Below are 26,567 nucleotides of genomic sequence, written 5' to 3'. Positions count from 1 at the left end.
GTCTTAACCAAGCTGAAATATTAGCTGGATTGGCAAGTACCTTATCAAGGCACACCTTGAGAGTACGGGAGAAAGCAAATCTGCATTGGTGTGGAATGCAGGCAACAGTGGATACCTGCTTCTGCAGAACCAGGTTGAGAAGCTCCGCCGAAAGGGTTTCATCAAACATACCTGTGATGTTCTCAGCAACAGTATCGATCCGAGCAACAACACTATCAACAATCTCACTACCAGTGGCAGGTTTAAGCAAATCGTGGATAAGAGACTCAACAACACCTCCATTAGCAGGCCCGACAATAATATCACCTTGAATACGACCTTCCTTACCTTTACATGGTAACCTCATAGCATGTAAATGCATGCACTTGCTGCAGAGCCACATTCGGAGATGACGAAGAACTTCCTCCTAAGCTTGGTACACCCCTAAGTCTGTAGAGATTAAAGCTCTACATTTAATTTTATTGTCCTCAGAGAAGAGGTGCTTGTTGTGTAAATGTTTGAGAAAGGAACCCTTGACATATCCCCGTCCGCAAACCCCGTCTCCACAGCCATGGAAACACTTAAAGGGACAACGGTAGTAAACTGTGTTAGCAGCATCCATTGTACCAGAGGAGGAAGAAGCCGATGGACAAACCTGAGACGCAGCATTAGGAAAGCACTGTTGTTGTCGAGAAGAAGACATGGTTTTCCTAGACATACCAAAAAGGATAAACCCTAAAAAAGAAAAAAAAAGAAGCGAAAACGGAAAACCCTAAAAGCTGGCTTGGAAGAAACTAAATGGAAAACAACAAAAAGGGTGTCGACTGAAAGGGAAAATAAAGATGAAAAGAAAAAGAAAATGGGTTTTCATGAAATCAATGATAGCTCCATATTTTGAGAATATTTTTGGTTTTATTTTATTTGCTAGATTTTGTATATATTATGTTAGGTTAGACTTTATTATTTATTTATTCTTTCCTTGTATTTCTAGTTTTTACTTGGGTATATTTACCAAAAAGGTACGTAGAATAATATCCAAGCTTTCATTTCATTTTATTTTAGATTAGATTTTATTTTTATTTTTGTAAATAATTAGAATATTTGATTAAGAATATTCTTATTATTTTAGATTTTATTTATTTTCTTGTAAATATTTTAGTTGTGCACACACCAATTGCATCGTCAAATTACCGAATTTAGAAAAACTCGTGGAATAGTAAGTTCTACCTGTGCCTTGGACCTTATGGGAGTTACCAGCTAAAATTCCATAAACCTTCGCCTTGTACCATTGACCAGTCTCTGACTGTAGGTATATTTTTCTAAGTAACCCGAGCCTACCCAATTTTAATCGACCCTGCATTTGCACGTGCACCGAAAATAAAAGAAAAATGTCAAACTGGTATTATAAGGACCAATTTAATGAGTATCGACTTGAATTTCAAAATGGACAATATTCGTACTATGACCGTAGTATGGATAGTACTTGGGACCACTACCGACATTCTGAAGTTTATGGCTCGTACCATGTTGATCCCAATTGCTATTCACACACGCACCAGTCATACTAACGGGTAAATGAGCAATACTATATGACCAAAATGTAAGTTCTTCGTCTTTGGAGGATTTAATGAAACTGTTACAACATAATACTTCTTATGATCCAAGTCTTTCCTTGGATGACTTACTTGAACAAGTATCTGAAAGTTCACATAGGCTTAACATAACCAATAAAAAATTGAGCCTGACTTTTAAAAATTATGAGGAAGAAAGTGCAGTTGCTAATATTGCTCCATATGAACTTAAACTTCAAAATTGTGTCTCAGATTTTACCTTTCATAATAATGATGATTATTCTCCTAATTTAGATGACGATGTTAGAATTGAAAACTTTGCATGTTTAGATTAGGCTCAACCATCTTCGTACTATCATGACGATGAGGATAGTGTTGATGAAGAGTTTGAAATATGTAGTCATAGTGACGAGGAAATTGTTACCCCAAATGATCTTCATGATGATAATAATGTTGTTTCTAGTTCAAGTCCTAATAATGTTGATGAATATTCACTAATTCAAAGGGAAGAATATTTGACTAAAGATGCCATTGATTTAGATGGTGTAGCATTTCCTTGTAATTATGAAGCCGATGATGGTTTAGAGGAACGTGTTTATCCCGAGACTAGTGTTTTAGAGACCAACGATACAAAGACAATAGTCTCTGACGAAGATGATAATTTGAGTAAAGGACGCCCACTTGATGACAATCTAGATGGAATAAATGACCACTTTTCTAAATCAGATAATTTAGAAATTAAGGAAATTATGACTAGTTTATCCTAAGATATTGAAAACTCTAGGTTTGGGGGTGAATATCATTCTCCCTGTGGTTTACCTTTGACTTTTATAAAGGTACCTAACTTGGGACTTGACTTATGTGCCTCTATCATTTTAAGAGATTATCTTCCTACACGGTTTTCCAAGCCTGATCTTGCTTTCCAGTTACCCAGGTTCTCGTAATCTCTTTCAGGCAAGTAAGATAGTAATCACAAAGTTCTCCTCGTCTCAGATTTTGTGATTCATCAAGATAAAGGTGGTAAAGAATCCAGGATTCAAATCTAAGTGAGTGTATAAGTGTTCCGTATTTTTGAGGTTTGCTAGATTTGTTTATTACAAATAGATTTCCAATCCTTGATCTCTTCGACCTAGGGGGAAATCAAATATGCTTATCTGTTAGAGGCAGATTGGTATCAAAAGTCTTCACTTCGGCCGAAGCAACTCTTAGGGTGTAAAGGACGTCAGCTAACAGAATCAATTGTTTAGAGCCTTGCGAGGTTCAAGAGACGTAGGGAGCGCGGCTATAACTGGGTGGATTCAGTCTCATCTACATTCTAGTCTGACGTATAATAGTATGCTACTGCTTTTAGCGGCTTAATATAGTTTGGTGTTCAAATTGCTATTGCAATTTCCTCGTTAACAAAACTTCAGGTGTCTTATGTTTTTCCTTTTCCGCATTATGTTTGCCTTATCTTTATAATAGGGTTACACAAGTTGTACATATACAATCCTAGTGGATACATCCATATAATTGTAATCGGTTACGAGACTTGTTTCTTGTAAAATTTGTATCTTGGAAGATTTGTAACTAGTTTATTACTTGGAATAATTCCGATTGGATTATTTAGATACGACTAAATTGATCTGGGATGTTGATTTTTGAGATGATCCAAGTACTCTTATTGACAATCAGGTTCACGAACTTCTTAGTATATACGTACTAATTGAGAATAGATGGATATATAAACTCTATATACATATTTTCAGGGATCATTAAGTTGGTCTACTTGTAATTGTATTAGGTTTCGCCCATACAGGTTTCCGAACGAAAAATTGGTGGTGTATTTGGTACTCTTTCCTTTTCAGATTCGTAAACCAAACTGCCAATTTCAAAGTTGGGGACTAAGTTTCAAATATCTCCATTCCTCTTAAAGTTCCACAACCATAAAAATCAAAAGTTTATCATCAAAAAACCCTACAATGACGCATAACAAATGTTTGTACAAATGTCGTAAACTATGAACTTAAGGATGCTGTAAATTGTAAACTTATGAAATCATATATTTGTATGTAGAGAAACTTTTAAAATATAAGGATAGTTTGGTAATTCGTGGGTGTGGGTGTAGGAAGAATAATAATAAAGGAAGTTTGTTTCAGATTTTAATTATGATAAATGTTGTAACTATTGTGGAGGCTTATGGTTATTTCAAACAAAAAATATATAACATTTTTTTTTATTTGTACAAATTTATGGGGTCGAGGACCCCACAGACACCCCTGTGGATTTTCCCATGGTACCACATTGATGCATGAAGCACCAATACAATCATGTGTCTCATAAATAAAAAGACTGTTGTCGTCTGATATGTTTCCAGCAACTGACACTTTGGCCGAGTGGTTAAGGCGTGTACCTGCTAAGTACACGGGTTTCCCCGCGAGAGTTTAAATCTCTCAGGTGTCATTTTTTTGTTTTTTGTTTTTATTATAATTTTTGAATCTTGTTTTGAGAAACACCTAATGGTGCCAAAATAGGGTCACTAGTAAAAAACCTCATCACCCCTTATGTACCCTTTTTTTATAATGACATAACTACCCTAGATAATTAATGTTAATGACTATGATTAGATTTACAGTAAAAACTTCATTAAATAATACCCGGTTTTTAAATAATACTCGGTTTTTGAATAAACTCTCTTAAATAATATATTTATCCGATCCCGAGTCGGGGACAATGTGCCAAATTAATGATTCGCTAAAATTATAGACTAATACATTTTTGACAACCTATGTAGACCCCATATGAAATATAAATTAATAATTCACTATGTATATGCTTAATTCACTGATTATCTATGAAGATTTCTTGAAAAATGAATCAGTTGTCATATGTTTCTTGTAAAGATCAACATCACATTGAATTTCATCTTTAATTTTTCCTATCATCGTAAAAATTTCTAGTGTTGTTTCTCATAGCTCAATGAGAAATTATCTAATTTGATTGTCGCTTTAACAACCTTGTTTCGTGAAGGGGGTATATTGTACAAATTTCATCATCTTCTTTCCCATGTTTATCAGTTCTCATAACATTCTCAATTATTTCTTCGTCAATCAATAATTGTGTAACTTCATTTTCTTCCAGATATTTAGGACATCTTGACATTGTGATAACCTAACTTTTCGATCAAATTTTGCAAGTCTTGAGTGATATATGTTTATGGAAGTTAAATATATCAATAAGTTAATAAGATATTAATTAATATATAAATTAATGTATCGGTTAATTAATATCTCACTTAATTAATAAATTCTGGTGGTCCTAACAACATTCATTCTTATAGAGTTTCTACTGTAATGTTAATGATTAATTAATAATGTTAATGATTGATTAAATTAAGTTGTTAGTGTTATATTAGTTGAAAACTCAGATTTCTGTGAAAGAGTTGGGGTTTTTGAGAGAAGAAGAAGTGAAAAAAATCCTAGGTTTTTTAGATTATTGTATCTCCAGATGGGTGATTCAAATGACGAAGGAAAATCTTCATCTCGTAAATATAATATAATGCATAAGTGTACTTCTAGATTATGTTTAATGGCCTTTTTATAAGTTGAATTCCTCAAAAAATTGCTTTTTCGCATGCAAGTTCGACTAACCAGAGATAGGTTCGACTTATAATTATCAGTCGAACCTACTTGTGATGAACATTTTGGCTATTAGTTATTAGCTGAATCTAAGTGGTATAATACATAGATGAACAGTTTGGCTCATTTGAAACATAATACTTGTCGGTTGAGCTTCTATTTTGAGAAAAAACTCAAGTTAAAGGTTCGACATATACAATAAATAACGAATCAGGCGAACCATTTTAAATAAAAAGTTCGCCTTACAAACTAAATATATAAACAGATGATACTGACATACATAGATATCCTTGAAAATTAGTCATAAGGTTCGGCTAATAAATTAATTTTTCGAATCAGCCGAACCTGAAAAAGAATACAACTTTTTGGTTTGGATGATTCTAAAATTTGTGTTATTACCTGTACCGGAATCTGATTCGCTTTCTTTCTCTCTCTCCCTCTCCTCTTCTCTGCTGCTGTCGTTTATGAATGTTAGACCTAGGGTTTCCGAAGATGTTTCGTGGTTTACAGGTATGTTATGTAATATTCTCTCTAGTTCTTCTTTATTTTTGTTTTGTTTCTCAACTGGATCATGAAGATTTGATTGATTTCATGATGTTTTCACTTTCTTTTTCCGGTTTTGGTAGTTCGATTTCATGATGTTCTCTTGTTTTTCACGTGTTGCTGATTTTTAGACTATGAATCAATAGTACATATTTGGTATACTGAAATATACTGCTCTAATTTTGTTGTTTTTTTATAGTTTTGGAGATTTTTCTTGTTTGATCCAGAAGTACATATATGGAATGCTCAAATAAAAGTGTTTCGATTCTATTTTTCATAGATTCGTTACTTGTTTTTCACATGTAGCTGAATTTTAGATTATGAATCAAAAGTACATATATGGTATACTGAAAAATTATGCTTTAATTTTGTTATTTTTTTAGTTTTGGATATTTTTCTTCTTCGATATAGAAGTATATATATGGAATACTGAAAAAAAAAGTGTTTCTATTCTGTTTGTTATAGATTCATTACTTGGTTTTCACATGCAGCTGGTTTTAGTTTCATTTTGGTTGTTTTTGATATGCTTTTGAGTTGCTTTTGTATATTAATCATCGGTACGTATATGATATACTGGTGGATTTTGATGAAACAAGTTCAGATCTAAATAAAAAATCATGTTTTATGTCTAATTGATATTTTTATGGTTTTTGGTTCGTTTTTCAGTTTTCTTTTGTGTATTAACCATCAATACATATATGACGTACTGTTTTCATTTTGTGTTTACTATGAATCTATAGGTTTTCTCTTATTTTTTTGGTTTGATCCAGGAGTACATATACGGAATACTGAAGTATGTGCTTTGATTCAGTTATATTCATGGCTTCATCACTTCTTGACATGCAATTGAGTTTTTAGTTTATGAATCCGCAGTACGTATATGTCGTACTGATAAAAACTTTTTTTGATTCTTTTTTATTCATAGTTTTGCGGCAAATATATACTCAGATTTGTAAGCATCGTAGCAGATATGTACTCAGATTTGTAAGCATCGTAGCAGATATGTACTCAAATTTGTAAGCAGTGTGGCAGATATGTACTCAAATTTGTAAACAGTATAGCATATATGTACTCAAATTTGTGGTCCTTTATATGTTTTAATTAAATTTGGACCTGCAGATAAAATAAAATTCCGATTTGGTAGAAGTATGTTATTTCACACGTATTTAAACAATAGGGTATATTAGTCATTTCCATGTTTTCAAAGAACTTTGGACCCTAGAATAAGGGTAAAATCCGGTTGGACCCTACTATAAATAACCTTATGGGTTTAAGACCAAACAAGAAATCTTCCATTTCCCAGAGCCCAGTTAGAAGGAAAAAAACCCAATACGTACTTTTGTATAGAAGCCCATCCGGATCATCAACCCAAGGAGGAACCTTGGCTCTCAATATCAGTACCAAAAAAAGGAAACTAGCTCAATATCAATACCTCCTAATTCGACTAGAACTCCAGTTTCTAAATGTTGTATAAATTTAGGTCTAAGGTATGATGTGCTTATAGTCATTATCACAGAAAAATTCTTAAAATCTTAGCAAAAGGTGTGGAGAGGTGAGGTTAAGAGCAGAAAAAAGTTCCAGAGAGTTGAAGAAAAGAAGACGATACGCATAGAAAAAATTAAAGAAAACAAATTTTGAGGATCAATTATGGCTCCAATCAAGTTGGTGATTAAGTTGAATGGTCGACCAATTTGTAAGCGAAAATTAGAGATTGAAGATCATAATGGGCTACAAGAGGAGAAATCATCTAAAAAGGTACGTCTTCTTGATTCTGGAAACAAGGTTTATGTGATTAAGATGAATGGTCGGCCAATTTGTAAGCGAAAATTAGAGATTGAAGATCGTAATGGGATACAAGAAGAGAAATCACCGAAAAAGGTACGTCTTCTTAATTCTGAAAACAATGTTGATGATTTGCTGTTAGGGTTGAAAAAGAATAGGAAGAGAGATTTATATAACCAAAAAGAGAATTATCGATTACTGTTACGTAATAAACTGTGTGGAATAATGTTCAGGAGAAGTTTGTTGCGTCGGGAAAAACTTTGTTTAGTTCTTGATTTAGATCATACATTACTTCACTCGGTTAAGATTTCGGATGTGTCGTTGGATGAACAGGACTATCTCAATAGTAAATCAGGGTTAATTACATGCATGAAGACTGTTGGGAGACATAGCTTATACAACCACAACGGAAGGTATACAAGGTTAAGGCCTTATGTGCGAGATTTTCTTGAACAAGTATGCCAGAAATTCGAGCTTTACGTTTATACCAAGGGAGAACGGTGGTACGCTAAAGAGGTGGTTAGATTGATTGATCCTAAAAGTGTTTATTTTAAGAACAAAGTGATTTCGAAAGATGATTCTACTGTCAGAAATCGAAAAAATCTAGACGTGGTTTTGGGAGCAAATGCAACTAACACGGTAATTATCGACGATACGGAGTCAGTCTGGAAAGAGCACAAAGATAACATAATTCGCATCAACAAATTTAATTATTTTTCATCAAGAAACGGCGGTGGATATCGGTTAAACATGGATAATGATGAGTTGGATGAAGACGACGGTGCCCTCAAAAGAATCTTAGAAGTTCTGCAGCGTGTTCATGATAAGTTCTTTGAAGAGTTCCCAGCCAAGAATGATGTTAGACCAGTGTTGAAAGCGGTGCTTAAAGAAGTTTCTGCAAATGGATTAATTTCAGTAATTTAGTTGATGTTAAATAATTTTGTAATGTAGTTTCAGTGATTTGGGCTTTCTCTTTTTTAATTTGTGCAGGATATTATCATATGGACTTCTTTGCTTCTGGGTTCTGGGGAGCTGCTACAATAGGCTTAATCCAAGGAATGCAGTATTGTTATGGTTTGTCTGCAACATCTCTCCTTATTGCAGCAACCCAACTTGTTTCCATGTCCCTTTTTTCATTCATTTGGGTTAAGCAGAAGTTCACTCTTTTCTGCATGAAAGCTCTTCTAATACTCATAATGGGTTCTATACTTCTCAGATCTTAGTGCTTGATTTCTTTCATAACAATTTCTACATCTGCATCTGCAGTTTTAGGATTCATTCTTTTGAGGACCCAAGTTGCTTAAGCCAAGGACAATCAAGCAATGACTTATCCTGTACTGTTGCAGCTTCAGTTTGTCTGGCCTTCCATGCTACAGTGATTTGCACAATTGATGTTTTATAAACAAGGATTTCTTTGTGAGAAAACGAGGTTATGAATGTTCGTTTCTCTCCCGAATTAGCTAGTTTTCTGTCAGTGTTGGTTATATAATGCATTAGTTAGTTGGCTACTTGATCTGTTCTGATTAATTTGCAGGCAACACACGCAGAAGCAAGTTAGTATGTATTGGAGCAAAAACATATTACTTGGTGTTGGTTTCAAATGGTGGACCTGTAAGTACTTGTTTACAAAGCAACTTTAATGTTTATCACAATTCTGGAATTTGTACAAATTTTGAACTTCGAAATAAAATGCACTTCTTCCATTTTGGGTTTAGTGCTGCAGCTTCTTTTGAGAAACCTGCACCACCAGGCTAGAATGAGATACTCCTTTCTTTATTATATATTCCTGGTAATCTTGTCTTCTGCTTAATATATCGGCTTTCAGTTATCAAAAAAAAATAAAAATCCTGGTAATTTTTTCCAATGCATGGGTTTCCGGCATTGAAAGAACTAAGAAGGAAACACTGTCCCACGCCCCGTCTGATTTGGATCAGTTACCGTTCTTTGTTGACAGCTTGAGTAACCCCTGTCTAAGATTTTATGTTTCAGTGTGCATCATATATTGATCTGTTACAGCAGTAAATATCATTTTCAAGTCTCAAATAACTTCAGTTGTCTTAGAATGCAATCTTATAATCTCAGAAAAATCCAAACTTTGTAAGAACCAGTTTGATCATATACATGACTAACAAATGAGATCAGATTCAGCAGATTCCATTGTATCCTGTTAATTAGTACGAAAATATTAAGATGGATACTAATCCTCATATGAATATTTTCCAGAATTGGGGAGTAGCATCCAAGTGCTGGTTCTAGTTCTCAGTCTAATTTTCTATCATCATGACATTGGAGAGAGAAGACATACTTGGTAATTTAATGCTTGCCACAACATTGAAATTGGAGGGAGCAATTATCCGCGAGTATGACAAGCAAAGGTGCACTTCTACACATTTATGGCGCGATGGCCGTCTTACATGTTTAGGGTGCCCTAGGCGGACTAGTTTTGTGGCTTTTTATGAGTTACCAAATCTGGAGAGAGCTAGATATTCAGATTACGAGAAATTGGTATATCTAAAGTGATAATTTGGATTATGTTACACGGCCAAATGCGGAAGATTCATTTTTAGCACTTTTTGGTTAAGTTTTGGGTTCGAAACTTGTAATTTAGTTTAGGATAAATCTTCCCTCCCCCCACTTTAATGTCAGTAGATGAAAACGGATACCTCCAATTTGTTGAATTTTTATTTCATTATTAAACGTTAGATGAGATGACTTTAAAAGTTAGCCATCAGATCTAGACGGGAAATTTTCGTGTGAACTATTCACATGGACCACTGAATTAGCCTCAGACACACGCGCACGTCTCATACCAGCTCTCTGAAAATGGCCGGTTACGCTCTTTTTAAGACGTTCAACTCGCGGCTAATTTGGACGAGCACTAAAACAACGATGCTTCCTGCACATCGATTATTTTTAGCAGCTTGTTTAAAATCGATGCTTCATGTGCATCAATTATAAACGATGTTTTATAAATATTGATTCCACAAATAATTTTATTATTTGACCTAAAAGCGTTATATGCTACTTTAAGCAACGAGTCTCATGACATGACGCATTCAGCAGCCTGCTGTATATATTTTCCTACAATATACTCGAGACATCAAACATGTGACAAACTGGGGATTGCTTATTAGGGTATTGGTCTGGTGGTTTACATCGTGGGGCGTGCAACGCTCCCATTACGAGAAAGTGGCAAGAAAAGACGGTCTGTTAACAACAATGAGGGAGTAGTGGGTGAAGGGGTGACCGGTCTTCCCACATAATGGAAACGTGATGGTCACCACCTTTTGCACAACCCTACTTATCCACTACTTAACTGCCTCCACTTCCTAAGATATCAGGGATGCGCTCAATGACTTGTATAAATAGGTTTTTCAACCTATTTTCGACAACAAGTGTGATCAACACAAGTATCCAGAAAACACCGAGAACTGATAGCTTACATTATGCAAGCCAGTTCCACATTCTGATACAAGTCATAGAACATCCACACCTTCATAATTCAACATTTTGATCTCAAACACTTTCTTCGCTTCCCTCCCCAAGATCAACCCTTTCTCCTTCACTTCGTGACCGAATTGAATCTGGAACGTCCATTTCTTGGTTTAGGCCGGAGTCTTACAGATTGATCTCTCGAATCTAAAAGTACTCCTGTGCAGTACATCTGTTTAGGGTTTGAATTCGTTTCTCATTAACACGCCCAAATTTACCAAAAACAGCAGAATTAGTTTTTACCCCAAAACAACTGGCGACCACAGTGGGAGATTAATCTCTCGGTTGCAAAATTAATTTCTCAATCTTCATTTTAATCTTCCCAATTTCAAGATGGTGGATCTTGGGTCTGGATCAGCAACAAACCCCGATGTCACTGGCGCTGATAACACCCCTTGTATCAACATTCATGCCAGTGACACCAATGTACCGCCTACCAGCACGATCAACACATCTCATGGCGCTACAACTTCTACCGCCAACACCAGCGGTGCAGGAAACATCCCCTCCGGCGTGACACCTCCTATCACCAGAGCCAGATCCGCTGCCGCAATCTCCAACGTTTCTTCAAGCATAATGCCCCTAGCCGTTACTAGAGCTACTGCCACTCCTCCATCAAGACCAGAGGCTGGAGGAACCAGAGGAAGCCAACCCCTTATTACCATTGTTGATTTGATGGAAAGACAAGAAGTTCTCGCTAAGGCCCAGACGGACATGGATACAAATAGGAAAGAGGTACTTACTTCCCCAAGACACTAACGGAGCGGCTACAACAAGAGCCACGTCAACCCATGGATCCAATAAGGAGTACTTTTAACACTCCTGGCACAAGCACTTCAACGGGGCGGGCCTTTATAGATGAAAAAGTTTGTGTTGCTCCTGAACGCTCATGGATAGGAACCAGCCGTCCAACTTCATCACACGTGAGGATCTGGAGCGACTCCTCCAAAATCGAGGCAGAGAAAACCCGATGGACATGCACCAATATCAACCTTCATATCCTCCTGATGTGCAAAGAATCCCTCTCCCAAGAGGATACTCCTCTCCCTTAGTTTTCTCTTTACGATGGTAATTGTAACGCTCGTGAACACATCTCTCATTTTCTGGAATCTTTGGGAGAACACGAATACAATCATGTCCTCCGCCTGAAAGAATTTTCAAAGTCGTTTACCGGAAGAGCGTACACCTGGTACAACAACATCGCACCAAACAACATATCCAACTGGTGTGAGATGGTCACCGGTTTCTACAAGAAATATTTCTTTGTGTCTGAGCAAATCACCTTCTCAGACTTCGGAAGAATGTTTTAACGAAACAACGAGCATCCAAATGATTATGTCAAGAGGTTCAGAATTCAGGCGTTGGATTGTCACGACCAAAATGTGACCAAACAACAGATGGTAGAGAAACTCATTAACGGTATGGTTCCCATCTATTGTGCTTTACTGGAAAACTTGCGTTTCCAGACATTCTCTGAACTCCATGAAGCTGCTAAGAAGTCGGCTACAATGGCACCGACACTGTTGGAAAGAACCATACCAACCAGAGGTGAAGATGCACGCGAAACTCGAGGAAACATACGCCTCATCAACAAGCAATATAACACTGGTCCCTCTGTAAGCGTGGTAAGTGAAGGAGGGAAAAGGAAAGCTCCAGCGACGGAACAACAACCCAAGCGTGTGGCACCAACGCAGACAACTATATCCAGAAGGTCACGGCTAAGACCCATGTGCAGCAACAAGAAACAGGAAATGCTGCTCTAGACTTCCCATTTCCAATGGTTGAAGTCATTGAACTCCTGGAAGCGTGGATTCAAGATGACGCCATCAAGATACCTCCTCTCAGACGTCCACCAACCGAGGAAGAAATGGAAAATCCCAAATATTGTCGTTACCATAGGTTCGTCAATCACCCAACCAGTGACTGCAACAAGCTGAAGCGCATTTTCAAAGAAAAGGTGGGCGCGGGAGTACTCCAACTAGGCACAGAGGGAGTTCACAGGGAACCTTTTCCAGTCAAAAGCTGCATGATTTCTGGGGACTCCATCAACAAAACCGTACAGTCTATGACATTTGCATGAAATTCCGTACTTCTCCTAGACTAAGCGTTAGGACATATTTGCAGCCCTCAACCGTGTTGTGTCAGGAAAGCGGCTATTTCCATCCAGAGAAGCCATTCCCAAGCCCCAATCTCTCATGCAAGGCACGGATAATAGATGCAACTAGGGACTGCTGACCACTGCCCACCTGAAGGATGTTAAGTTCGACAACACGCTTATTGACGCAACCTTTGATTTCAACGTTGTCACTGTCAAGACTCTAAGAGCTGCAGGAATTTCAAAGCAGGAAACTGGTCGCTTCCCAACCATGATCAAAGACCCGGAAGGAGAATTAAAAAATGAATACGGGTACATTAACCTCGAGATCAAGATAAGAGATGTTCAGACACACGGTAAATTTCATATTGCTAAAGAATGCCCAAATTATGATATGGTTCCGGGACGCTCGTGGGTGCATAACAACAAAGCAAAGCTAGGAGTACATACTTTGCAAATGTCGATACCTGAAAGGATTTCCCACAAGCCATCCAACCCTGAAGATTATCTGATGCCGTATCAACAACTATCCAATGTGACGCAACTACCTGGAGAGAGTCCGACGACGTTCGTCTGCAGATTTCGGACACAAGTAAGTCTTATTGAACAACCCTTTCTGCAACCAATCACTTCTCATTTCATCAAGGCCTGGGGACTCGATCTGATCGTCAACCCAGCCGTCATTAGGAGATGTGAATGGGATGCGGGGCCTTTCAAATATTTTATCAAAAGTTTTGAAGTTGTTTCAATCAAAGACGACGAACCTAAGAATCAATTAGCTGCGCAACACCCAAACCCATTTCAAGTTGGATATATGGTAGTAAGAATTGATGCTCAGCCTGCTTCGTCCGATTTCGCAGAAGGGAAAGACGAGCCATACTTAGTGGCAGAAGTCATTTTGGGAGGTTAATGAAAGCTCATCAATACTGACAAGCTAGAAGGCGTAGTAATACACGCTCGGTGGATCAAACCCTTTAATACCTAATATGTCATGCCGTCCTTGCCTCCAAAATTCCTTTCAGTGTTTTATTCGGCAATTTCCCTTTTCATGCATAATGTCAAATGGAGGCTACAGTTTCGTGGACGAATTCTTAATTTTCATCATTACCTCCCCTACTTCAAGCTATTGTTATTAGTGTTACGCATAATAAAATATTACCATGGAAGCGGTATCCGGTCACATAAAAAGAAAACACATCACCACTTATGTGTGTTGCCACTTATTTGTGTTGCATTCCTATCGGCGCATGCCTATAGAATGGGGAGATTCTTTTGTAACCCTACCGGAGAATTCCACATCTAGAGTCTCAAGATAGCACGAATAAAGAACTAGTATTCGATAAATTTCAGGCTCCAGTCGCATAAACAAAAACCACTGAGTACGCAAAAAAAAAAATCTCTACAAGCCATGAAAAGATGCTCATCTATGAAAGGAAGTAACAAATGGGAAATCTAATTATCAGAGAGATCAACAACGCCTTCACCAGAAACGTTGTTGGAGGCTGATCCAACATCTTCTTCACAAGACGCTACCACATCCTTTTCAGAATCTGCCTCGACCTCCCTTTCAGAAGTTGCACCAACATCCCCTTCGGGAATTGTCTCAACGTTCTCTCCAGAAGTCACTTTAGCATCTTCTCCGGAAACTGAACCAACATTACCTTTGAGAACTGCTTCAGCATCCTTCTTAGAAACTGCTCTAATAGCCTTTGGGTGTTCGGGTTCGTCCATATCAGAGTCAAGAATTATGATGCCCTTGTGAATAAGGTAATCATGTTATTTTCACTTGGAGGCCGATTGTTAGAGCACTGCTCGGTCGAACTCGCATGCGTTGCTATCTCAAGCATGGTTGTCAATATTAGTGATCAAAACTATAAGTCTTGATTTTTAGCCTATTTATAGATGTCTCGGACTAGGACATAGATTGTGTAGTTGAGATTAGTTTTCACAACGTTCATCATTTGAAGACGAAGAACTACTTAGGGGAGCTTGTAGAAATTCATTGGCAAAAGGTATGTGGAGACTTGAACTCATATATCACTTGGAAAGTCTATTTCTACTCTATCTCCTATATTGAGACATAAGTCGTATTACGATATAGTTTTCTATATACACATTTGAGATTCCGAGCTGAGTTTATCTCGCTTACATATTTGTCGAAATATGTGTTGGCAAGCTTTCACTTCGACCAAGTTCATCTTATATCATGTGAAAATTGCCGAGTAACATCTTACATGGTTTTTGTGATACAATCATTGGTGTTGTCTTGGAATGTTTCGTAATGATTATTTCAATAACTTGAAAATTTCTTTGATACTAATAGTGTGTGAAATCGGTTATTGTCATCCTCTAAGAAAGTTTCAACGATTGAAATAAGAGTTATTAGAGCATAGCTCGGTTAAACCCACCAAGCGTTAGTATGTCAAGTTTGGTTGTCATTTTTTAGTGAACCAAAACTCATTTAAGAGTCGCTTGATTAATGTACTAGAGTCAACTTCATATAGGTTAGCTTTAAAGTATTAGGATATGAGACATTACAAGTATTGCGAATACTTGAAGAAGTGAAGAAGTAAGGAGCTACAACCACAATATCATCCTTCCACTTGAGGTTAGTGATATTTGACTTGAACTTTTTCATTCCCTAACTATCATTCAAGTCGTGCATGTTGAAAACAAAACTGCGAAGCATGAACATTCTGGATAGACATAGTATTAAGGAATACAATACGAGGTTTATTGCTTAACCATTAAACTTTGTAGATAAGAAATCAACATGATCGTATGAATGCTATTGTGATTATGTATGGGTATGAGGTGAGGATTTCATCCTAGGAAACAATGTTTTTACATGTGTTTTAAGGAAGTAAGTTCATGATCTTGTGTTGTGAACCGAAAAGGAAATCACAAGGCATTATTGGGGCTGTTCTTCATTGCATATCTTATGAACGACCAATATGTGTGATTAGTATAATCGCTCATGACTTGTTTGTGTTCTTGGTAAAATTATTCACGTGAGGCCTGACTTATGTATTGGTATGACTTTTATTAGTGAAACCGATCTTAAGTAATCACCTGATGGTATGATCGAGTTTGTGTGTGTAAGGCTGAATATGGGTAAAGGGGAACCGATCCTAGTAAGAGGTGAAACACATACAAAGGGGAATCGATCCTTGTATGAGGTGCAGCAAGGTTTATAGCAGAAAGGGGAACCGATCCTACGGACATGTGCAACACATATGAGTTAGAAACCATATATATGTGGGGAACCGATCCTAACACCTAGTCAACCAAATTTTGAAAGCTAGTGTGACTATGCACAGTACTCACATGGAGGTAGAACCGAAACTTGTTTTGGTAGAACCGTTAAACCCATGATTTGTGATTGAGTGTTACTTGATCAATCACATAGTTCTTTAAAGTCAGATGAACCAATTCTAAACTTGTTTGGAAGTGTGGTAAATCGATTTCAAGTGAGTAAGTATGAAAGAGGACTTATATAGAAAGGATGCCGACACACTTTGAACACGTGCATTAATGCGTATATTTTTATTGTTCAAAGATATTCCTTAACTGCTAAGAAGGAAGAAAATCCCAGGATCGAAATTAAATAAGCTAAGAATCTTTTTATTTAAGTTTTTTAATTATATATGGAAAATAAGAATTAGTAATGTGCATTTACTAGTTAAAGATTTTCCATGGAGATTTTCGATCAATATTTTGGACAGAGCATTCTCAGGAATTATGAAAACCGAATCTGGAAATTATTATTGAATATCTTGAGAATATTTTCGGTTTTGGAAATTCCTTGGTGTCCAAACTTCCTTTTCTATAAATACTTGAGTATGCGTTTCTAGCAAACTAATCCTTCGTGACAGTAAACTTCCTCTGTTGTACTGTTACTGGTGTAGCCGCCTATTCGGAGAGGAGAGTAACCTAATTAGGCGAAATCTCTTACGACCGCTCAGTTTAAAGTCTTCTTTGGGATTGAGAAGCTCTAAGAGTATCGTTGGTGGAACTTAGATAATTATGGTTTATCTTTTGTTTTCGATTGATTTGATTGACTAACGGTGGTTGAAATTTATTGCACCTAGTTTGTTTATGCTTGAGAATCTTCTCTTCTGATATAAGATTCACTCAAACTATTTCGAAGTTTCGACGGAGATCTTTAGACTGTTGTTAGTGTTAAAGACTATCTTGTGATAATCCATTGTTAACAGACTCCGTTCTGTGCGTGATTGATCACAAGAGATTCAAGTAGTTGTGTGCAGGTGTTTATTGAAGATCTAAGAAGATTTGAAGACAAAGAAGAGATAGAATATTTCTGACTTGGGTTTATAAATCTTTAGTGTGCACAATACTTGTTTCGGTAAAAGAGGATCCAATTAATGATCGGTTTATCCTTGTGGTAGATTGGATTGATTAGTTGTGTAGATCGGAATCAATACGTTTCATTGGGATTAAAGGTATTGATTGCAAAATCTTAACGATTACCTTAATATAAGATAGATCTAAGGACCTGATTAAGGAGTTTATGTTAAGATAAACAGAAGAGTTTAGGTGAACTATAGGTTTAGTTACTTGGTCCCAACTATACGAAGTTGGTTTATTTTGTATAGCGGCTTAATCCTGAGAGTATTTAATCTGGATAAGGTCCGGGGTTTTTCTGCATTTGCGGTTTCCTCGTTAACAAAATCTTGCTGTGTCATTTACTTTATATTTCCGCATTATAATTGTTTTATTATAATTAAAGTAAATTACACAAACTTTAATTCCTATTTACTTGATAATCAATCCTATTGTGTTTGGTTAAGTCCGAACCATTGTATCAAGTAAACATACTTCGTTGTTGTATTGTCTCGATCTCGTATCCATAGACGATCACACGAAGTGTGAACCAATTTGTTGTATTGTCTCGACTTTGTCCATAGACAATCACTTCCGGAGAAAGGACTTATAGGAAGGAAAAGTTTTAGATTGAGGTATATTTGGGTACCCTCGCCTTTTCAAGAGTTTATAACACTTAACCATTATTGGATATGTCATGTTGTGCACTCTTGTACATATGTAATCCATGTCCGGGAACCATAGTATGCACACCCATTTGCGTACCTGTTGGTTTGAGAAATACGGGAACCTAAGTATCCGTACTGGCGTACAGGTTCATGTCCGAGAATTTCTGCTGGGATTTGAAGTTCTCGTACCCGTTTGCGTACTGGCGTAACTCAACCCTAGTCTGGGTATTTCAAGTATGCCTACCCGTTTGCATACTTGAAGGTTAAAGTTCTAAAATCGGTTTTAAACATGAACATAAACATTTATATAATAAGGAACGCAATCTTTGTCGTGGCTATAATGTTCATGATTGATTCGAGAGAATCAAACCGATTTTGCTTCAGTTGTGTTCTTGTATAATTCTATGAGAATATAGCAATTGAAAAACTCTTTAACTAGTTTCATTTGAGTCATTTGAACTAGTTATGGTTAAGATGAATAAGGTTGATATGAGAGTAATTATATGGATAGCCTCGGTTAACTATTGGTGAACCAACATGGTGTACACGTTTAGGTACGGTTACATAAACCTAAATGATGGTACATTTCATTTGTGTGTAACAAGATAAGTTTGATCTAACGGTTGAAAGATATTAGCTTGGTTGAATCAGGTTTTTCATATAACGGTGAATATTGAATGCTTTGTTACCAAGGTAACTTGGATTGCAAAACCTGTTTCGAAAATATATAAAGGAGAACTCTTGCAACTGAGAAACCTAATCCCCACACCTCTTGTGTGTTACTAGTTGCATAAACTAGAGTCGATTCTCCTTTAACCTTAGGTTTCTATCGAGACCCTGTAGGTTAACGACTTCAAAGATTTCATTGGGATTGTGAAGCTAGACCCAACTATTCTCTTTGTAGTTGCGTGTTCTAATCTTGCCCGATTCTATCGTATTGAGTACAATTGAAATAACTGACTCGATATTAATTTCTCCGATAGGCAAGATAAAAGTAATCACAAACATCTTCGTCTCATCGTTTGTGATTCCACAATATCTTGTTTCGCTAGTCGATTAAGATTATTGTCAGGTGATTGATAATACTAGGATGTTCTTCGGGAATATAAGTCGGGTTTATCAATTGGTTCTTGTTCACCTTGATTTGTCAAAAATGGAACAAAAACTCTTGGGTATTTCTGTCGGAAAAATATTTATTCAATCTATCGAATTTTCTGTATGAGACAGATTTGTTTATCAAGTCTTCGACTTTGGGTCGTAGCAACTCTTGGTTGTGGGTGAGATCAACTAAATGAATCAAATGCGTAGTATCCTGCTAGGATCAGAGACGTAAGGAGCGCAACTGTACCTTGAATCAGTGTGAGATTGATTAAGGTTCAATTACAGTCCAGTCCGAAGTTAATTGGTAGTAGGCTAGAGTCTGTAGCGGCTTAATACAGTGTGGTGTCCAATCTGGACTAGGTCCCGGGGTTTTTCTGCATTTGCGGTTTCCTCGTTAACAAAATTCTGGTGTCATTGTTATTTCTTTTCCGCATTATATTTTTTTATGTAATTGAAATGTCACAGGTTGTACGTTAAGGTCAATCAATTAGAATATCCAACCTTGGGTTGTTGATTTATATTGATTGACACTTGAACATTGGTCTTTGGTACGGTTCTAGTTACTCATCTTATTCAATCGGGCTCGCAGATTTCTATTTGGCGATTGCGGATTGAATTAAGAGTTAGAGATATTAAACTCTTTGATATACTTTATTCTAGTTTGAGTCTAACTGTCTAGTTGATAATCTAGAAAGTGTATTGGAGTAAGTCCTCTCAGATTGCCAAACGAATTGTTGGGTGTGGTTGTTAGACCCCCGCATTTTCAATTGGTATCAGAGCAGGCTAACACATTATAGACCTTACAAGTATGTGTTTGTAGTAATCTGATATGGACAAAGGTGTTATCTCTATAAACGTACCGCTAGTCTTCGATGGCTCTAATTACTTGTGGTGGAAAATTGTTGTGCGTGCATTTCTTCAAGCGCGTGATCTTCAATCATGGGTTTATGTAGTTAATGGCTATGATGCTCCCGTTGGGGAATTAGGGAATGCAACCGTTCCAAAGAACATTGGTGAATACAATGTTGCCGAGATACTTGCTGCAAAGAAAAACTCCGACGGTTTGAATGCCATCATACATGCCATTACTCCAGATCTTCAGCACCATGTGACTACGTGCACTCGGTCTAAAGATGCGTGGGATATCTTACAAACCGTATTCGAAGGAAATACCAGTGAGAAGGAAGCTAGGCTTCAAAACCTTAATTCCGATTGGGAAAACCTTCGTATGACAGATGAATATTCATTTGATGAGTTTAATCACAAAGTGTATGAAATTGTTAATGCATCTTTTGTATTGGGTAAGACTATTCCTTAAAAGGACATTGTGATGAAAATTCTCAGATCGCTGCCATTTACATACGATTATAAGAAGCATGCCATCGTTGAGGGAAATAACCTTGATATTCTTTACAGAAGTACTCTTGTGGGAAAGATTAAATTACTTGATCTTGATCAGAGTGCGGTCTGAACTTCTGCATTCAATGCTTTCATCGTTCCAAGCAAAGCCTCCAATTTGTCATGGGCTGATGAATGTTGTTCTAGTCATGTTGATTTTAATAAATCACTGATAACACAAAAGATCAAGGATATGGTAATGAAAAGCAAAAGATGCAAGAGATTGTCTTCTCTCTCTATTTCTTCTGATGATTCAAGTCAAGAAAAATCTCAGTGTCACAATGAGTTACGTAGAACTGCAGTGTGTACGGAAAGTTCAGCCTTTTCAGCAGAAGTTTCTTATGATTCAAACTCCAGTTTGGAATGCGAATCTGAGACTGAGATCCTAGAATTTCTAGATAAGATTGAAGAAATTCACCAGGAAAACATTCAACTAAAAGAATTGTTGAATAAACTTGAGTCATGACTACAGGTGAAATCTCTTGAGAATGACTGTCTTAATGATGAATTCACCAGAACCCTATTACTAAAGGAAAAAGAGATCAATTCTCTCAAGTGTGACCTGCAAAGGTTGTCAGGAATCTCAGACAAAATTTCAGGAATGTTATTTGGTCAAAAGGCTTTCAGAAACACACAAGGTTTAGGGTTCAAAGGAAAGACTGTAAGCATAACAGACTCGGTTATTCCAACCAGCTTTGGATCAGTCAAACCTGAGCGTTGTGATACACATGTTTCAAATATACAAAGCAAATACCCTTTGCTCTTCTCTTTTTGTGGAAGTACAATCCATGTCCAGAGTAAGTGTTGGAGATTCAAGAGGAACTGCAGAAGAATTACCAAACTTCAAGATGACATGCAAACGATGAATCTGACTATAGAAAAACAGTCAGAGACGTCTAGGTACAAGAAGAAATCCAAAAGAATCAGAGGGAGACGAGGTAAGTCCGTCTACTCAACAAACCTTGAAATATCACATGGTGACACAAGATGTGAACACTCTGTTCACTCTATTACTATCTAAACCATAGTAATAAATCGTATCCTTATTTTGGACTTGAAAAACAAGGATTACTTCAAGGTTGATTCAAGTCTTGTAAATATTTTGTTGATTTTTCTGTTCCATATTGAGCAAGTAAATATTTTATTGTTAAGATTGATAATGGATTATGAACCGTGGAGAATTTAGGGTTTTAATATCCTGAAGTCTATTTATGTTCATTTGTGAACATCACTGTTATTTACCTTCTTTTCTAAAGATACAGTCTCATGGCTCCTATAACTAGAGGTACCATAAAAAGAGATATTATAGAAGCAATTAATGTGTATTTGTGTGAACGAATTGCTTCTTCAAGAAAAAGGAAGGAGAAAAACATGATTGATGATCCAGGTTCTTCCTCTAACTACTTATTGTCTGTTTGTCATTCTGATAATAACTTTAGGGCTATGGTTGAGGATTTCATCAGGAAAAGAAATGGTTTAAAATCTCGAATCATTTCTTCTCTAAGAGATATCTCTCACTATGAACAAATTTTGTCTCTAACAAATAACACTCTGCGTGAATTGAAAAGAGAATTTAGTGAGTTAGCTGATATTTCTGAAGATTTAGAGGAGTTGAATGATCCCATTATCGATAGATTTTTCAATAATGAGAAGGAATTCTCTGTAGATGCCCTGAGAAAGCTCTAAAATGTCTAGTAAATCTTCTTTTAGAGAATTTATTTCTTGATTTTAGAAGAATAACTATGGTTTGGAATAGCCATTATTGTGAGTACACATAGCTATGTCCAACGATTTTCATCTTCATGTTTTTAGATTTATTTATTTAAATTCTAAGTTTTTGGAAGATGATTTTTGAAATTTTAATCTTTATGATTTTATATATTGCAAATTTTTATGGGATATGTTGTTTATGTCTGTGAACCTGTGACTGTCACATACTTGTTCAAAAGTTATCTCTATTACGTCGGTATGAATATATTGATAGAAGATAGAATGAACTTTTGAAATTACAAAAGTTAAAGCCTTTTATTTCATTGATTTGATGGAATAAAGGATAAAACTTTTGTTTACAAGGATTAAGCCTATTGTATGTCATTGTGCAAATAGTGATGGAAAATAGGTTGAATCCTTGTCTATTCCGCAGTATTGGTCGATCTTCGATCCACATTTTTGTGCATATACTGTGTTGCTCCGTAAGTTCTCTTATGTTTGAGCATGACCAACTAAATTGATCATTCTCTTATGGTTAATTTAGTTGTTGCTACGTAAGTTCTCTTATGCCAAGCATGACCAATTGAATTGATCACGTTGTGGTTAATTTAGTTGTGTAATTCCGATTGAATTAATTATGAGTTTTCTTGTGATTAATTTAATGGTGCATTTCGATTGGATTAATCATGAATTCTTTTTATGGATAATTCAATTGAATACTTTGGATTCAAATTCATGGTTTCATGTGATTTGATTTTGTCCAAAGAAATTCTTCTTTTCTTGTGAAAGTAAGGTCGCCTTTGTTGTTCCTTCAGGGATGACATTTTGTGGGGGACAATTCATATTGAACTTGTGCTTAATTGCCAAATCTTTGTGGGGAGTGCGACTGTGGAATTTTAGGGGTTATCTTGTATCTTTATTAACTCCTTGATGAATGCATTTAGCTTCGGCTTTATGATGGCATCTAAATAAGTTGGTATGTTATTCTCTTTTAGTCATGAAGTATCTCTGTGGAAATTTCATGAGGATCCCACTAGTTTTCGTACCTTTGCCAATTTATATTGACAAAAAGGGGGAGAATTAATGTGTAGTGTGATACTACAAATACATATGGTTTACAGATCATTATGTAAGGGGGAGTGGTTTTCATGTTGAGATAAAGTATTGAATAAGGGGGAGTGATGAATATCACTATAGTATTGTTGTCAAAGTTGTGATACAATTGGACTTTGATGTTGTGTAATAATACTATGATATTGTATAACAATGATTGAGAGCATTTTGTTTTCTCATTGTTATAGATACGAATCTTCAACAACTATGATGTTGAACTTACAACCATTAGGATCATGGAGTACTTGGAAGTGAGGAAGATTTCGAGTCGCGTTGAAGATGCCAAGGAGATCAAGCATGTGGATGGGAAGCTACATTTTTTTATCTATTTTGTAATCCATATGTATTGATAGTTTTGTCACTAAAATTGACAAAGGGGGAGATTGTTAGAGCATTGCTCGGTCGAACTCGTATGCGTTGCTATCTCAAGCATGTTTTTCAATGTTAGTGATCGAAACTATAAGCCTTGATTTCTAACCTATTTATAGATGTCTCGGACTAGGATATAAATAGTGTAGTTGAGCTTAGATCTCTCGGCGTTCATCTCTTGAAGACGAAGAACTACTAAGGGGAGCTTGTGGAACTTCTTCGACAAAAAGGTGTGTGGAGACTTGAACTCATATATCACTTGGAAAGTATATTTCTACCATCTCCTATATTGAGACATAAGTCGTGTTACGATATAGTTTTCTCTATACACATTTGAGATTTCGAGCTGAGTATATCTCGCTTACATATTTCTCAAAATATGTGTTGGTAAGCTTTCGCTTCAACCAAGTTCATATTATATCATGATAAAATTTACGAGTAACATCTTACATGGTTTGTGTGATACAATCATTTGATGTAGGCTTGGAATGTTTCGACAATGATTATTTCAATATTTTGAAAATTGCTTTGATGCTAATAGTGTGTGAAAACGGATATTGTCATTATAGAAGAATGTTTCAATGATTGAAGAAAATAGTTGAGGATGTAACCATATTTGGATATAAGCATATATAGTGTGTTCGCACATTAGTGTATAAATCCATAAACCGAGAACCAAGATGTGTGTATACGAAATTGGTGAAGGAGACAGGATAAGTATGCGTACTCGTACGCATACTGGCGGAAGTTTTCGAACCGAAAATATCTGCTGATTTTGGGAATTACAAACTCCTAAACTAGTCACCTTAAGTATGTGTACCCGTACGCATACTGGCGGAAGTTTTCGAACCGGAAATTTCTGCTGAGTTTGGAAACTTAACAAACTCAAAATCCGGTTGCTTAAGTACGCATACCCGTACACATACTTTAGCTGGCTACTTTGTCAAATCGGCCAGTTCATGAACTTAAACATTTAAATCATAAGGAATGCAATCTTTGCAAACCGTGGCTATAATGTTCATGATTGATTCAAGTGAATCAAACCGATTTGTTTCGACTGTATTTTCTATGCAATTGAACAACTCTTTAACTAGTTTCATTTGAGTCATTTGAACTAGTTATGGTTAAGATGAATAAGGTTGATATGAGAGTAATCATATGGCTAACCTCGGTTAACTATTTGTGAACCAACCTGGTGTACACGTTTAGGTGCGGTTACATAAACCTAAAGGAGGGTACATTTCATGTGTGTAACAAGCTAAGTTCGATCTAATGGTTGAAAGATATTAGTTTGGTTAAATCAGGTTTTTCATCTAACGGTGAATATTGAATGCTTTGTTACCAAGGTAACTTGGATTGCAAATCCTGATTTGAAAACTATATAAAGTAGAGCTCTAGCAACTGGGAAAGATAATCCCCACACCTCTCGTGTGTTATTAGTTTCATAACTAGAGTCGATTCTCCTTTAACCTTAGGTTTCTTCTCGAGACACTGTAGGTTAATGACTTGAATACTTCATTGGGATTGTGAAGCCAGACCCAAATATTATCTTTGTAGTTGCGTGATCTGATCTTGTTGTTTATATCGTGTTGAGTGCAATTGAAATAATTGGCTCGAGATTTTATATCTCCGATAGGCAAGATAGAAAAGTAATCACAAACACTTCGTCTCATCGTTTGTGATTCCATAATAACTTGTTTCGCTAGTCGATTAAGTTTATTGTGAGGTGATTGATAATACTAGATTTTTCTTCGAGAATATAAGTTCGGTTTATCAATTGGTTCCTGTTCACCTTGATTTATCAAAAGACGGAACAAAAACTCTTGGGTATTTATGTGGGAGACAAATTTATTCAATCTATAGACTTTTCTGTGTGATACAGATTTGTTTATCAAGTCTTTGACTTTGGGTCGTATCAAGTCTTAGTTGTGGGTGAGATCAACTAAGGGAATCAAGTGCATAGTATTCTGATGGGATCAGAGACGTAAGGAGCACAACTGTATCTTGAATCAGTGTGATATTGATAGGGTTCAACTACAGTCCAGTCCGAAGTTCATTGGCAGTAGGATAGTGTCTGTAGCGGCTTAATACTGTGTGGTTTTCAATCTGGACTAGGTCCCGGGGTTTTTCTGCATTTGCGGTTTCCTCGTTAACAAAATTATGGTGTCTGTGTTATTTCATTTCCGCATTATATTTTGTTATATAATTGAAATATCACAGGTTGTGCGTTAAGATCAATCAATTAGAATATCCAACCTTGGGTTGTTTATTTACATTGATTAACACTTGAACATTGGTCTTTGGTACGGTTCAAGTTACTCCTCTTATTCAATCGGGCTCGCAGATTTCTATTTGCTGATTGTGGACTGAATTAAGAGTTAGAGATATTAAAATCTTTGATATAATTTATTCTAGATTGATTCTAACTGTCTAGTTGATTCTCTAGAAAGTGTATGGGTAAGTCCTCTCAGATTTCCAAACGAATTGTTGGGTGTGGTTGTTAGACCCCCGCATTTTCAGATTCCACAAGTTTAATACTTGTGAGGTGAATAACAATCTAGGCTGCACTTTGGGTTGCATAAGTCCGGACTTTTAGGTTAGATAGAATTTGTATATTTCTATTAACTGTCTAGTTAATTCTCTATAAAGTGTATGGGTAAGTCCTCTCAGATTTCCAAACGAATTGTTGGGTGTGGTTGTTAGACCCCCGCATTTTCAGATTCCACAAGTTTAATACTTGTGAGGTGAATAATAATCTAGGCTGCACTTTGGGTTGCATAAGTCC

General features: G+C 36.4%; 1 protein-coding gene and 1 non-coding gene across 4 annotated transcripts; both read left to right on the top strand.

Annotated features, from left to right (window-relative positions):
• Window positions 1-3,911: 3,911 nt before the first annotated feature.
• Window positions 3,912-3,992, top strand: TRNAS-GCU. Its single transcript has one exon. It is a non-coding gene; the product is annotated as a tRNA-Ser (tRNA).
• Window positions 3,993-7,134: 3,142 nt separating this feature from the next.
• Window positions 7,135-10,189, top strand: LOC113346143 (RNA polymerase II C-terminal domain phosphatase-like 4). Of its 3 annotated transcripts, none has more exons than XM_026589733.1 (6): window positions 7,135-7,588; window positions 7,826-8,371; window positions 8,483-8,566; window positions 8,759-8,921; window positions 9,027-9,103; window positions 9,716-10,189. In XM_026589733.1, exons 1-3 carry the CDS (start codon window positions 7,358-7,360, stop codon window positions 8,534-8,536), a joined length of 831 nt encoding a protein of 276 aa, XP_026445518.1. In that variant the 5' UTR covers window positions 7,135-7,357; the 3' UTR covers window positions 8,537-8,566; window positions 8,759-8,921; window positions 9,027-9,103; window positions 9,716-10,189. The 3 variants fall into 3 exon arrangements, with proteins under 3 accessions (XP_026445518.1, XP_026445517.1, XP_026445519.1); XM_026589732.1 differs by having other exon boundaries at window positions 8,759-8,930; XM_026589734.1 differs by having other exon boundaries at window positions 7,726-8,371; window positions 8,759-8,930.
• Window positions 10,190-26,567: the final 16,378 nt, after the last annotated feature.

This window comes from Papaver somniferum, unplaced genomic scaffold, assembly GCF_003573695.1.
Source record: "Papaver somniferum cultivar HN1 unplaced genomic scaffold, ASM357369v1 unplaced-scaffold_94, whole genome shotgun sequence".
Classification (NCBI taxonomy): Eukaryota; Viridiplantae; Streptophyta; class Magnoliopsida; order Ranunculales; family Papaveraceae; genus Papaver; species Papaver somniferum.
This window is presented reverse-complemented; position numbering and strand designations above follow the sequence as displayed.

Excerpts from the sequence above, each read along its gene's own strand:
- LOC113346143 (XM_026589733.1), top strand. The coding sequence starts at position 7,358 with ATGGCTCCAATCAAGTTGGTGATTAAGTTGAATGGTCGACCAATTTGT. Across the intron at positions 7,589-7,825 it reads AAGAGAAATCACCGAAAAAG|GACTATCTCAATAGTAAATC; the intron begins GTACGTCTTCTT and ends TTGGATGAACAG. Across the intron at positions 8,372-8,482 it reads TTAGACCAGTGTTGAAAGCG|GATATTATCATATGGACTTC; the intron begins GTGCTTAAAGAA and ends TAATTTGTGCAG.